Source organism: Carassius gibelio, chromosome A3 (assembly GCF_023724105.1).
Source record: "Carassius gibelio isolate Cgi1373 ecotype wild population from Czech Republic chromosome A3, carGib1.2-hapl.c, whole genome shotgun sequence".
Classification (NCBI taxonomy): Eukaryota; Metazoa; Chordata; class Actinopteri; order Cypriniformes; family Cyprinidae; genus Carassius; species Carassius gibelio.
In genome coordinates, this window is record NC_068373.1 from 2,652,539 (window position 1) to 2,667,997 (window position 15,459).

General features: G+C 40.5%; 1 protein-coding gene across 1 annotated transcript; it reads right to left on the bottom strand.

Annotated features, from left to right (window-relative positions):
* Window positions 1-7,638: 7,638 nt before the first annotated feature.
* LOC127943721 (transcription factor Sox-8-like) lies at window positions 7,639-11,640 on the bottom strand. The gene is made up of 3 exons (XM_052539940.1): window positions 11,168-11,640; window positions 10,475-10,683; window positions 7,639-8,886 (listed from the first exon to the last, which is right to left on the bottom strand). Exons 1-3 carry the CDS (start codon window positions 11,545-11,547, stop codon window positions 8,306-8,308), a joined length of 1,170 nt encoding a protein of 389 aa, XP_052395900.1. The 5' UTR covers window positions 11,548-11,640; the 3' UTR covers window positions 7,639-8,305.
* Between the last annotated feature and the right edge of the window lie 3,819 nt (window positions 11,641-15,459).

Sequence of the window (15,459 nt, forward strand, 5' to 3'; positions counted from 1 at the left end):
GAGAGGGTTATTTTCCTGTAATGGGAGCATGACTCATCCATGGAAGCCACCTCAGCATGTTTAATGCCCATACGCAAGACTCAGTGATTGTGACCATCACGCGGCATCAGGTAATGACCGCATCCAGAAATGCATAGATGAAAAGACACATCTTCAAAAAGATGTTCCACCCGTGAATGCTCTTTTAGAACTGCCCTTTTATTGTGCTGAAGCGCACAGGGGAGATTGCCACCTGCAACACAAACGGGGTTAGCAGCCTGATGTGTGCAACAAACTTGACATGAGAAGAACTACCGCCATTCCACCAGCACAGGAGCTTCCTAAGAGTGAGCTTGTACTCGAACTTGTCGTTTCACTTGAAGCAGAAGATCAGGAGCAGAACGATGAGACCGCTCGGCTCAGAAAAGCTGAATATGCACTGCACCGGCTGCCAACTTAAACTAACGTTGTGATCAGTGAAAGCTGGATACAATAATCACATGCCAATGTGCTTTGGCTCAATTAGTTTACACTCAAAGTGGATTGGTCTCTCTAAGCAGGATCCCAATTCGTCTGTCATCCGACGTGACATTGAGAGAGACCGACTGAAAGGGAACTTATGACATATGCTGCACAAATAGGAATGATTGTAAAATTATAATATGTAATAACAAAAAATGGTTCATTTGCAGGTTGCTGTGATACAAGAATATAATGCCCTGGAAATCAACAGTCTTTGAGTCACTAAATTCACATTTATTACATTTATTCATAATTTATTACATTCATAAAGCCATGTAATTCTAAATAAAAAAAATATTTTATTATTTCTTCAGTGGTGGAAATGGCTTCCATAAGAATTACTTGTTTACAAAGTAAAAACAAAACTTGTAAAAAAAACTCTTGTGCTTCATTGTTACTCTTGATTTAAATCTTAAAGAACTTTTAAACATTTTGTATAATTGTGTAATGTCATTTTCTTGACCTACCGGTCTCAAGTCCCACGGAGGAGATGGAAGGAAATAAAACCGGAGCGATGACAGTGAAGGAGGAGAGAGGAACAGGCCTGGATTTTAGTTTGTGTTTTGAGCGCGGCAGTCGTCCGTTTTGTGTTTATTTTGTAATTAAAGTTTCGCTTTGATTGTCCACCATTTCCTGTCTCCTTCTTCGCGAAGATTATGAAGTTTATTGTTACATTGGTGCCGAAACCCAGTGGAAGGAGGGACGCGCTGCTGAAGATCCCTCGCCGCGGTGGTGAATCCGCGGTGCCATCAAGCAGGCGAGGAAGTGTGCCGCCATGGACGCTCGAGGCGGTGGGCTGGAGTGAGTTGCCGGGGACGGCCGAGCTCGCTGCCGGCTGCCCGTGAGGGAGCGGAGGAGTTGGCCTGGACTTAATTTTGTGTTTTGATTTTGTTTGTGTGCGGCAGTCGTCCGAGAGGGGCTGCCGCGCTGTTTTGTGTTTATTTTGTAATTAAAGATTCAGTTTGATTGTCCACCGGTTCCCGCCTCCTTCTTCCCCAAGATTGTGAAGGTTTTATTGTTACAAAAGCGCTGTACAAATAAACTTGATTTGAATTTAAATGAATTTAAGTATTAAAATCCTTTACCTTATACAGTTTTTTTTATTCGCTTTGGTACTATTTTCACAAATAAGGTGTACATTTTCAAAACTCTTAGTACAAAAATCCAAACTGATCACATTTGTAACACAGCTAGTCATTCTTTCAAAACCTGATCTTATGCTTTAATTCAGTTGCACATGTTTTCATTCCATATAATCATTGTTTCAAACACAAGATTATTGTAATATGTAATGAGAACATTTGGTTTAATCACCGAAACACAACAGTATGATCTTCTTTCAGTTTAGTACTTTTAACATTCAGTTCATCCAACAGCAAACAATGCAAGATACTGGTTTCAAATCGGCCTTAGAAGTGCTGAAATTAATATGCTACAGTACTATAAAAGACAGATTACACAGTTTTAACATTAGGCAATACACTTATATACCAATATATTTAATACATTACCCAACATTTACATAATCTATAATTTCCAAAGTATCCATCCTATGTGTAATCAAGTGAAGGATCAATGAAGACATCCACTACAATAATTTGGGTAAATTAGTTTTTATTTTTCAGATATAATTGTAACATAAGTAAACTTTCTATAATGAAATTTAACTAAATAGGGTTGAGGAAGGGAGAATATGGAGGCAGGTAGAGGGTCATGAATCGGGGATGGGCCTGAAACCATGCTTGAACTACATCTGCGTGGTGGAACCTGACATTGTCCCACACAGTTACATAGGTGACCCCTTAATACCTTGACAGGCTGGCTCAATTTCATTGAGAAACTCAATAAGATATGCAGCATTATAGGAGCCAAGTAATGGCCTATGTCCTACAATACCATCTTCAGAGATAGCTGTGCACATGGAGATGTTTCCTCCACGTTGCCCAGGCACTTGGACATAATTTATATGTTCGTACAAACACGCATTTTTATGAGTCATGGATTTCACAAGTAATTTACAATAAAATTATCTGACACATACTGTACAGCCATATATTTCTGTGCGGAACTAGTGATATTCTACCAGACATTGTAATCTGGAAGATGTTGTTTTGTGCTTAACACTATAAATGCAGTCAATGTTTTCATGAAGAATGCAAATATGTTTTGACAAGAGAACATCATTATTTATTGTCACTTCCTAAAGAGAAGCCATCCCCAGCATAATATCACTAACGTTAAAGTTATTAGAGTTGGAGACATTGAACTTAATGGAGCTCATAAAATATATCATATGGATAGGCTATATATATATATATATATATATATATATATATATACATACGTTTCCATAAAGAAGCTAATTGTTCACTTTATAGACGTAGCTGTTGTGATTAGTAATTAATTGGTTATTCTTCATTAGTTGGCCATAGTTCCAAAGTAGTTCTCAATGACGATATTTTTCTTTAGTAATTATCAAATAACTAATAAGGAACTACCTATGTCCTAAATGAGCTATTACTTACTGCTTAGTTAATCTTGCTTCTATATTAGTTAATAGTATTAAGTTAAGTGTTAATGTAGTACTACCTATTACTTCCTGCGTAGTTACTTATTAACAACGGACCATTATTTTAAAGTGTTACCAAAAACTGTTGTATTAAAACAATATCACACTTGCTTTCGAATATTGAATTCTGCTGTAAATCAATACATTCTAAGTGAAATGAACAAACACAAGGCTGTTTTTATAGAATTTCCTTCACTCTATATAAATGAACCAGTGCGAGACAGAGGCTACCATGTCATGTATGGAGATGTTTGTCTGGTTTATAATGTAGAGTATGTCAGTGAGGTACCTGACAGGCTGTAAGAGAAGTCTGCTGACAGCTGAAAGAAGCTCACTTCAACACTTTCCCTGAGCTCCACACCTCTTCCTCAGCCTCTAAAGCTCAGACTGGTTCTAGCTTGGCTTACAGCTGTAGGTCACCAACTGTTGCCAACCACCTTCAATGGGAAGTAGCTAAAGCCTGCTCAAAACGTGCTAAATTATGTTGGGTCTGGTGTCAGCCCTTTACTTTGTTTGCTTCTCTCTCACTCGTGTGATGTAAATACAGTTGAAATCTCAGTAAAGCTGTTGTTGTCCAGCATCCAGCAGGAAAGCAGGGAGAACAAATGGTGAAGGGGTCTGAAAAGGCTTTTCGAACAAAATGTATTCTCCAGTAGAATTGAATGGATTTAAGTGAGTAAAATACACACAAACAGAGCGAAGGTCTCTTCACGTGTGTGTTTTGTGTGTGTGTGTGGGGGGGTAACAACATTCATAATAAATAAATTATTCATTTTCCACCAGATATTATATTTCCCTATGAAGAAAGAGACAAGCTATGGCATAACATCTCAGCACTGCAGTGAGGGCACTGGGTGTTTACTTGATTATGTGGTCTCATATTAACTGCACAGTTGTGCCTCACAGTGTCCGTCTCAATAATACAGCATAAAATACAAGAGGAGATGGATTTAATGTTTTTGTTCCAGTTTTCTAATCCATGATGATTTTAGTGTCTCTCAGAAAGGTTCCTGCAGCAGCCAGTCTCTGAGATGAATATAGGAGCATTAATATCAGATGTTCCTCCTTACGTTACACACAGATCCTAGGAATATGGAACCAACGTCTTTTTCTAACAAACCTGTTTTCTTTCTTTAAAATAGCTGCCAGTTGCTTTGGTAATCTGTTATCAAACTCAAATGTCTAAGAGAGAGTGTTAAATCCCATGTTGTGCCAAGCGTGATCAAGGCTTACACTTTCTGTGTGTTTGTGAGCCAAACCCTGGCTGGAGTGCAAGAGAGAGGAGAGACTGCTTTTACTCTCTCAGATCTCTCTGTCTTTGTTCTGTGAGCCAATGTTCCTCCCACACACATCTCTCCAGGAGCAGAGACAGCAGTCCTAGACACTGATGGAGGTCTGAACAATAGATGCACACCTCCTGACCAATCTTCTCTTTATCCTTCACACGAATCACTGAACTGAATCAGTATAATGAGGTAGTGGTTTCTTTTTTCATCAAAACACTGGACTGTATGATTTAAAAAATATTGACGTTAAATGTATAGCATGCATGAGTCCCCCTGGTGCAGATCTGTACAGGTGGAGCTGGGGAAGGTGGAGGGTTTCTGAAGCGCACTGCTACAGCAGCACTAGCCAAGTACTGAATGTTTGAGCATGTGATGATGTCATAATGTCAGATTAGAGTTTCATGACAGAACTTTGCATGGAAAATATGCTTTAAGATTATAAATTTGGTTCAATCATGTTGCATTGAATGGCTTGTGCAATGAAATGATTATGTCATGTTGATCAAAACATATAGAAACTGATAAAGTAGGAAACAGGAGACAAAAGGACACAATCAACTGCATTGCATTAATTGAGCATTAAGTTTTTTTCAGTTGTGATCAGAGAATCATCTTAGAAGCTCTTTCCATATATCATGAGTATGATTACATCAGCGACTGCCCTTATTTTGAATGACAAGATTTAAGAATTGTTGCTAAAACTTATGACAAATACACTGATGTTTAGTGAGGCTTATATTCTCTGTTGTTGTTTTGAGTAATAATTCTAAGCAGAAGCACTAAACTACATGAAATCCAGCCAGTGGCATCAGACAGAGAAAGTTAATTCAGTCCTGAGTTCCTCAAGATCATAACAAATCCACCAGGCTTCTCCTAAAACAACACACACACACACACACACACACACACACACACACACACACACACACTGGTTTCCATGTTTTATGGAAACTCTTTATAGGCGTAATGGTTTTTTATACTGTACAAACTGTATTTTCTATCCCCTTACCCTACCCTCATATAAATTTCAGGCATTTTCAAACACTTAATTCTGTATGATTTATAAGCTTGTTTCATCAAAATCTCTATACCTGTGGGGAGATATGGTCCCCATAATCTAATAAATACCAGGTACATGCAAACAAAACAATATTATTATTTTTTTTATTATTTTTTTGAGTGCAGGGATATTTTATTGACTTTTCACATAAAGACTATTTTTGCAAAAATATAATCCAGTATTTGCTCTGATCCGAACATAAATCTTGAAGAAAGCTTTTGACATGTTTTTAGTCCACATATTTACCAGTGAATGGGTGCCATCAGAGTCCAAACAGCTGATCAAACATCACAATGATACACAAAGATGTCTTGTGAAGTTATTCATTAAGGCGTTTTAAGTTTAAACTGTCCTTGCCAAAATCCATAAATACACTTCCTCCGGTGAAAAAGTCCATCTCTCACATCAGAATCCAGCCTCATATCCGTTTAAACGTGGCTTGATCTGTGCAGATTTCTCTCCTGATTCAGTCCAGAACACTTTTTCACTGGAGGAAGTGTTATTATGGATTATAGTCTCTATGTGTTTGAGTTAAAATCATCTTAATGCTGGATGTGTTTCAGGTTTTGTCTTCTCCAGATGTTCACTGATGGACTGGAGTGCTGTGGATTATTGTGATGTTTTTATCAGACTCTCATTCTGACGGCACCCATTCACTGCAGAGCATCCGTTGATGACACACTGATACAGTGCTGCATTTCTACAAACCTGTTTAGATTTAAAAAAAAAAAAAGATCTCCATTTTGGATATTTTGGAGTAAATTTCCCTTTAGAGTGAACAATTTCTTTACTGGACCTTCTGGTGAAAGCAACGAGCTTCTGAATGGGAACATACACAGGACTTCATGTATTTAGTCCACTTAAAGACATTTTGATTGAAAATTATGGAAGCAATAAATCAAAATAAAAGGTTAGTATGCAGATAGTATTCTCTTTATAGTATTTATAAGTAACTGTATATAAATGATGAAAGCTTTTGAAATGGGGTGTGTGTGTGTGTGTTATCCATCACTGGAGTTTCACTATGCAGATGCACTCAGTAACGATTTCTAAATGTGTCTTTATTTCATGTGCTTGAGTCACGTCTGCTCTCTCTTAAGAGTTCCTCCTCAAACTATCTGCCAACGCAAGAGGAAACGAGAGTTTAACAGAGAAAACAAGTCTTCCCAAAGCCACCCACATCCCATCTGCCCATTAATGATCAGTTTTATTATTATCATCTCTGTTGTCAGGATTATGAGCTGAACTTTTCCCAATTGCCACACTGGTGATCAGGCTGTATTCCTGTTAAAGCGTACAGTACGGGGAAAGATCCATTCACATCCCTCCTAATGACTGTCAGTTGTCCTGCCCCTGCATTTTCTGTCCAATTAATTCTTTTCTTACTTCCCGGAGAAAGAGAGACAATAGAGTCCTATAGAGCACATAATAGAATAGGTCATTGAAATTCAGCCGTTCTGTGGTTTCCTCTCTGGAAGGCTTGGCAGGAAAACCAGACCAGCGCTTTGAAACTCAGCCCAGCAGAGTACAGCCCCGGACGCCCCTCACAAACATCTCCATGCTTCTCCCATCGCAGTTTCTGTCCTGACAAACAGCTTCCATGTGTGACTTCCATGTGTGACTATACCATGTACGACTGAAGAACAGTTATACTGGAGCGAAAATTCAATTAAAACATGGCACTAAAACAGTGAGGACTGGGAGTATTCAATTGTAGCTCTGCAGTATGTTGATAATTCATATGCACTTCAAATGCATCTTAGAGCCATGTTCACAAATGAGAGAAGCTTGCGAGGAAAACAAGTTTGCTATTCATCGATTCAGCTGCTTGAAATGAACCACACTGCAGTAATTAACACGCATCAGTGCGGTTCATCATTCAGCCAATCTCCAAACCCCAAGTCCTTGTTTATGTCTTGTACAATTGTAAGTAAAATGTTATCCCAGCAAGATATGGTGGGAGAATGACAGAATCATGGCACGGACAGCCTGCAGATGTAAGACGATGTCAACAGAGACCCATTAGTTCCCAAAGTAAACCATGACGTGTGTTTTAGTGATGCCACATACATAAAACATCATTATTTCACTGAACTTGGAAAAAATTAACTATTTCACCCGGAGTAATAAAAAATAAAATAAAAGTAAAAAAAAAAAAAAAAAGCACCAACACAATTAAAATGCAACTTTTTTTTGGAAATTCAGATTGAAGAGCAACAGTATCTAGTTTAGACAGTTTAATGTTGCAGTTATAAAATGTATTTTTCCACAAATATTGCCAGCAATTACTGTTAGCGCTTTGTAAGAATGAACCTGTTAACAAAAGTGCAGATTCACAGCCAAGTCAGTTTTAAATCCCACATAAGAATGAAACAATGTAGAGTAAACACTGTTTTGTGTGTTTGTGTTTCACAGCCTAAAAGCTAATTCAGATGTTCAACAGATCACACTTCAGAAATCAAGACAGCCGATGACAACACACACGTGACCAATGACTGGCGGGGTTAAAAACACAACTGTTAATGAGCTGGAGCTTTCCGCATGTTAAAGTGCTCACTAAAACGACGAATCAGGAAAATAACAATAAAAAACAATCACTAACGATTAATGTCATTATTTTTCAGTGAGTTGGTTGGAATGTTAAAAACAACGCGGCTCATTTCAGCCCTCCACCCTTTCAGCTTTTGTGAGTACTTTAAAACAGAAACAAACCACAACACAACATAAATACATAAGGAACAGCAAATTAAAAATGAACAGGTTGTGTGTAAAAAGAAGGCTCAATGCAGATCGACTCTGGCTGCACTGAATATTGACGGGTCGGTGTTCTCCGAGATCCTGGAGCGGCGCAGTCCTCACAGAGTCTCTCCACCGCAGACAGCGATGTCCTCAGGGTCTGGAGAGCGTGCTGTACACCGGAGGATCCCAGCTGGTGGAGGGACTGTGGGCCGGCGGGACGGACAGGCTGTACGGCCTGCGTGAGGAGTGGAGGTATGGGCGCTGGTGGAGACTGGAGGGGTAGCTGTAGTAGTCTGTGTAGTCACACGGAGAGCTGGGGAACGAGGCGGCGCATGCGTGAGCTCCGTACACGCCGTACTCGGCCGACGGCTCGCTGTAGTGACTCGGGCTCAGCTGCTCAGTCTTAATGTGAGCTCTGTGCTGGCTCCCGTCGCTGGAGCCAGGAGACGAGGACGCCACGGGCCCCTTGCGGCTCCAGGACGCCCCGCTGCTCGCAGGGTACGAGCCATCGGCGCTCAGAGGCAAGTACTGGTCGAACTCGTGCACGTCGAAGCTCTCCATGTTGCTGATGACGTCTGTGCTGAGCTCGGAGATGTCCAGGTTGCTGAAGTCGATGTTCTGTCGCGTGCCGTCCTGCAGGCGTCGTCCTTCATGCTTGGGATCCTGCTTTCCTCCGTGATGGATGTCTGTTTTGGGTGTTGTAGGGGGTGTCGGGGGTCCATGAGGCTGACCTGAGGATGATAATAAACCAGCTATTAGGTTTGGGTTATATAGTGTCCCAGAGGCGTAGATTACATGGGGAACACAGGGGACGTGTCCCCCCACTTTTGATATCACGGAAATTCGTCCCCCGCACTGTTTCGGTCCAGTTGGTTCGCATAGATGTTTTCAAGACCTGGTGTGAATAAATAAGAGATGTACACTCAAAGAGACGGGATAGTCTGCACATGATCTGGTGTTTTATTCAGACCCAGAAGTCGAGATGAACATCACAGAGCACCAAACTCTCCTGAGGTGTGTGTTTCATTCACACTCGAAGCTCGAGCAGAAAGTCATACCAGGAGACTCCTAATATGGACAAAAGCGTCCACCTATCGCTGTAATAAAACAATGTTTTCACAGAAAAACAGAAACTTTTGGAAACACGAAGACATTAAACATATGATTGCGACAATATGGTTTTTCAAGTCATGTCCAGCAGGTGATAAATAAAGTATATGAACAATTAAGTTGCAATTGACATTTCATTTATTGCAGTATAGAAACTATTCTGCCTTATCATGTGATAAACAGTGTTTGTAGAATATAAACAAATCATTATTATATGTTATTGTCCCGCAGTTTCAGATTTCTAAGCCAATTAACAGCTAGAAGTATACACCACCAGTCAAAAGTTTTTGAACCGTAAGCATGTTAATGTTTTTTGTCTCTTCTGTTCACCAAGCCTGTGTTTATTTGATCATAAAGTACTGCAAAAACAGTAACATTTTGAAATATTTTACAAGCCTATTTAAAAAAAAAACTGATAATGAACTGATAACTGAAAATGATAATGTTGAAAACAGCAGAGTAGAATTTTTTCAGGTTTCTTTGAGGAATAGAAAGTTCAGAAGAACAGCATTTATCTAAAATATTAATCTTTTGTAAAATGATGTCTTTATGATCACTTTTGATCAATTTAAATGATCCTTGCTAAATAAAAGTAATAATTTCTATAATTTCATTTCCAAAAAAGAACTATTAAACTGACTATACTGAACTTATACTATAATGTTGCAAAAGCTTTTTATTTCACGTAAATGCTGATCTGTGGATCCTTTTATTCAACAAAGAATGCAGAAAAAAAATGTACTCATGTTTTAAATATTGATAATCAGTAAATCATCATATTATTCTGGAAGATCATGTGACACTGAAGACTGGAGGAATGATGCTGAAAATACAGCTGCACATCACAGATATATTAACATTTACATTTATGCATTTGGAAGAAAAAAAAACACTAAATAAGACTTTTAATAACATTTAATTTTTTTACCTAACGTGTTTCCTAGGATTTGAACCCACAACCTTTTGTGCTGCAAATGCAATACTCTACATTGTAGTGCACTCTAGTGCCACAGGAAAACTGTAATAAATTAATTAACATGAAAAATCTTACTGTTCAAAAATTGTTGTCTTGTGGGCTATAGATTACAGAAATGTTATATTGTAATGTTATATGTGTGTGTGTGTGTGTGTGATCTCTGTCCCCCTCACTACTGAAAGATGGCTACGCTCCTGTATCGTCCCACACAGATGTGTGTGAACGCGTCTGACCTGTGTGTTCAGTGACTGGAGCCGTCAGTCTCCCCAGCCCAGCTTCAGCTTTATACACGTGATGGCTCAGCTCAGACTCGCCCTGACCGGGCTTCACACTCTTTCGTCGCCTCGGCTGGTATTTGTAATCCGGGTGATCTTTCTTGTGCTGGACTCGCAGTCTTTCAGCCTCCTCCACAAACGGTCTCTTTTCGTTCTCCGTCAGCAGCCTGTGGAGTGACCATTGGTAATTTAGCAATGCACTCAATGTTTGAAACCAACTGCAGAGGAGAGGGGGATAGGATCATGTGTCCACTGAATGTGTTTATTATTTACACACAAAATATGATCGAGTTACACAAAAATATAACTGATTTTAGTCCAACAGATATAGATTAACAACATACACTTTACACAAAGTATACATATTTACTCTAGGTAAACTCTGGAAATAATATTACACTAATTTCACAAGTAATAATAAATAAAATAAATAATGCATTTAGGAGACGCTTTTATCCAAAGCGACTTACAGTGTATTCAGGCTAACATTTTTTATTTTTTTTGTGTTTTAAGAATTTGACTTTACCTCCATACACATCATTTTATGCATTTATTTATTTGAATGCTTGCGTCTAGGTTTTTCTGGTAGTAATATTCAAATGCATTGTTAATAGTAATGTATGTGTTGTAATAAAAGCCAGTGGCCCTCACCTCCAGAGTTTCCCGAGGGTCTTGCTGAGCTCGGCGTTGTGCAGGTGTGGATACTGATCCGCCAGTTTCCTGCGCGCGGCTTGAGCCCACACCATAAACGCGTTCATGGGTCTCTTGACGTGCGGCTTGCTCTTGTGCGCGCCGTTCACCCGCACAGGCATGGGCACTAAAGACCAGTCATAACCCTTCAGCACCTGAGACACCGCGTCCCTGATGCACACCGGGAATTGCTCGTCCTCGTCCATTCCCGGGAGGATGAGCGACGCGTGGCCGGTGGATCCAGCGGGAGACGGAGGCGCGTCAGAGTCGGACTCCTCTGCGGACCTGGAGCTGCTCGGGGACGGCGGCTCTGCGCTGGACCTCTCGGGCTCGTCCGTCATGACCGCTGTGTGCACGCGCTCTGGTGCGCTCGCGCTGTCCGCCGCTCCTCCACAGGCGCGCGCAGTCACTCCTCCCGCTGACTCTCGTTGGTGGACTCCACTTAAGAAACTAGTGAGAGTGAAAGTGGACCACTTACTGTTTCTGAACAGTATGAGTTTCAGTGTTTTTTGAAGAAGTCTCTTCTGCTCATCAAGCCTGCATTTATTTGACCCAAAATACAGCAAAATCAGTAATACTCAGAAATATTTTTAATATTTACAAATTTTGGTTCCTATTTGAATATATATGTAATGTATGTCTGTGATGCACAGCTGTATTTTCAGCATCATTACTCCAGTCTTCAGTGTCACGTGATCTTCAGAAATTATTCTAATATGACAGTATTACATTACATTTATTAAGTCTAGCATGACCGGTGAGTCTAGGATGATGATAATAAAGGCCTCTATGCACCTAAAGGTTTTTCTGTCAGAAACTGACAGATGACTGTTTATGAAAAGCACATAATTCACTTTAAACGTGATTGTTATGTATGTATTAAACTACATGTATTATGAGAGACCCAGAGGAGGTCAATCTCTGTCTTTGTGCCAGTGCACTGTAAATGATTTTATCAAACAGCTTTCTCTTGAAAAGACAATGCCTGGCTTGTCGGACACCTGAGTTTGCTCTGAGGCTCAGAGGGTGTCTGAAAATCGGAGCTGAATGAGACTTCTGGATGTGTTCATCTGCACACATTCATTTGGGGATTGCTTGCAGTCTGTTAAGTGGTTATAATTTTGCATTACCCTAAATCTGATATCATTGTACAAGAAAGAAAAGAAAACATGGAAATATTTTCATACCGTGGCATTGTTCGTTTTATATATATATATATATATATATATATTAGAGACGTGCTGTGTTTGGTCTCGTACTCTATTGCATATATTGTCAGTGTTGTGCGCTTGCTTCGACCTTTGTTTGTTGTGCTTGCCTCTTTTGATCTCAACCGAGTGTCAACTACTGCTACTCACAAATCAGGCAACCAACTGGACCTTATTTATACACGAAACTGCTCTACTCATCATGTTCTGGTTACTCCACTGCACACGTCGGATCACTTCCTCCTCACTCTTAACCTCAACATGATCCCTGACACATCACTTACCCCTCCACATGTCATCTTTCGACGTTACCTACGCACACTTTCACCCTCCCGGCTATCTGCAATGGTTTCATCTTCACTTCCTTCCCCTAAACTGTTTGCGTCTTTGGATGCTAACAGTGCTACTGATACTTTCTGCTCCACTCTTACATCTTGTTTAGACACTGTTTGCCCCTTATCTTCCATGCCAGCCCGTAACACCCCTTCTGCCCCTTGGTTATCTGAAGTTCTATGCGAACACCGTTCTAAGCTTAGAGCTGCCGAAAGGGTGTGGCGCTAGTCCAAAAATACTACTGGCCTTAATGTGGATCAGTCACTCCTATCTTTCTTCTCTGCTAATGTCTCCACTGCTAAAATTACATACTACCATAACAAAATTAACAATTCATCTAACTCTCGCATGATTATTAAAACATTTTCCTCACTTCTTTGTCCTCCTCCTCCCCCTCCTGCTTCATCTCTACTAGCTGACGACTTTGCAACGTTTTTCATGAATAAAATTAAACACATTAGTGCACAATTTTCCACACCACAATCGTTCAAGCTCATATCACCAGCAAACTTACACTCATTTACATCCTTCTCTTCACTCTCTGAGGCAGAAGTCTCAAAACTAATCCTTTCTAATCACCCTACTACTTGCCCGCCTGATCCTATTCCATCTCATCTCCTTAAAGCCATTTCTCCTGCAGTTGTACCTGCACTCACTCTGTAGCTTCCTGGCTTAAAAATGTTGAACTCTTTCACTGATGATTCATAATGAGCTTTATTATAGATCCGTCACCATAGATTTGCAGTAATCACCGTTACATGCCATAAGACATCACGAAATCACCGTAAGAGCTTTACATGAAAACAAACAAAACATAATATAAATAAACCATGAAACAAACATACATCAAATCACATACAAACTAATACCCATTATTACATTACATAAAACAAGAAATCCAAAACAATACAGATAAGTCAATTTTACCTTATTCTCCACTTAAACCAGGAGCTAAATCCTTGAAGTTCTCTTTAACCGTATGCCTTTAGATGAATCAACCATGTGCGCCGTAGCTGCGCTCCTTACTACAATGCTTTGAGCACACCACAATAAATACGCTTCAGTGGATGAATTTCAAAATAAAAGACCTCGTTACCACAAATGTACAAACTAATAATAAAATAAATCCAACGATTAAACAATACACATTCAAAATAGACAACATTATAAATTATTTAAATATGAAAAATTTAAAGTAAACCATATTAAAGGACATAAACAAATCCTTACCACTCATTAACACATCCCTCCACACTGACAGGCTCGTATAACTCCACTACTTAAGAAACCCACCCTTAACCCATCTCTTTTAGAGAACAACAGACTAGTTTCCCTTCTTCCTTTCATTGCAAAAACACTAGAACGAGCTGTGTTCAACCAAGTCTCTACATTTCACACAGAGAACAACCTCCTTGACCGCAACCAATCTGGCTTCAGAAGTGGACATTCAACTGAGACAGCCATGCTCTCGTTTGTTGAAGCTCTAAGACTGGCAAGAGCAGAATCCAAATCTTCAGTACTTATCCTGCAGGATCTGTCTGCTGCTTTTGACACGATTAAACTGGGTTTTGCACTTTGTGCCTCCTGTTTACGTCGTGGGTCAAAAAGTGTGGCTTTTTCTACCAATAATATTCCTCTGCGATCCGTATCTAACAAGTTAGCTCCTAAATTTTTTGGCCCGTTTACGATCACCAAGATCATTAGTCCGGTGACAGTCCACCTCAAACTACCTCCAGCGTACAGGAGGATACACCCCGCCTTTCATGTGTCCAAGATTAAACCCGTGTTTTATGCACGTATTAATTCGCCTACTCCGGTTCCCCCGCCACGACGTCTCGTAGATGGGGAACCGACTTATTCGGTTAATCGCATTCTGGACTCGAGACGGAGGGGGCGAGGATTCCAGTACCTGGTGGACTGGGAAGGTTATGGTCCGGAGGAGATGAGTTAGGTACCTGCTAGGGACATATTGGATCACTCCCTTATTGATGATTACAATCAACAGGTAGGCCCTTCTGGGAACTTGGGGCGAGTGGGGCGGGGCCGAGAGGCGTGGGAACAAGGAGTGAGGCCAGGTGTAGTGATTGGAGATGAGCTACACCTGCGCCCCACCCCTCGTTCCCACGCCTCTTGGCCCCGCCCCACTCGCCACAGAACTCCAGGAGGTGTTCTTAGAGGGGGAGGGTACTGTCACGGTAAACCGTGATCTCTGGGTTTTGCACTTTGTGGTGAAGTCTGTGTGTTTCACGTCTACACTGATTAGTTTGTGGGCGTCTCTGTTAATTGTCATCAGCAGCAGCTGTCACTCATTACTCTCTCCCTATATATTGGCTTGTCTCACGTCTTGTGTTTGTGAGGACGTTGTTTCATGTCTGGTAACTTTTCTATGCTTCTGTATTGTTCTGCGTTGGATGTCTGCGTCTTCCCCCGGAACTTCATGCACTCTTCGCACCTCCACAAGCATCACCACTTACCTTCACCTCGATTCCCCGCAGTTCCGGTGCCATCCTCTCTTACTGCCAACTCACCATCACCATCCTGATTACTCACCGTCTCCCCACCATCTTGGTTTGTTGTCTTCGCAGCATTGTTTTGTACACTTGTTTGTTCGTTTGGTTTTCATTAAATTGTTTAACTCGCACTTGTTTCCAGCTCCTCCTTCACCCAGTCGTCACAGAACGTTCTCACCTCAAAATGGAAGCAGCGAGCACC

Bases quoted from the DNA above. Each gene is read 5' to 3' on its own strand.
- LOC127943721 (XM_052539940.1), bottom strand. From the start codon at position 11,547: ATGACGGACGAGCCCGAGAGGTCCAGCGCAGAGCCGCCGTCCCCGAGC. The intron at 10,684-11,167 runs GTGAGGGCCACT...GTCACTCCACAG, and splicing joins ACCCTCGGGAAACTCTGGAG to GCTGCTGACGGAGAACGAAA. The intron at 8,887-10,474 runs GTCAGACGCGTT...TATCATCCTCAG, and splicing joins TCCAGTCACTGAACACACAG to GTCAGCCTCATGGACCCCCG.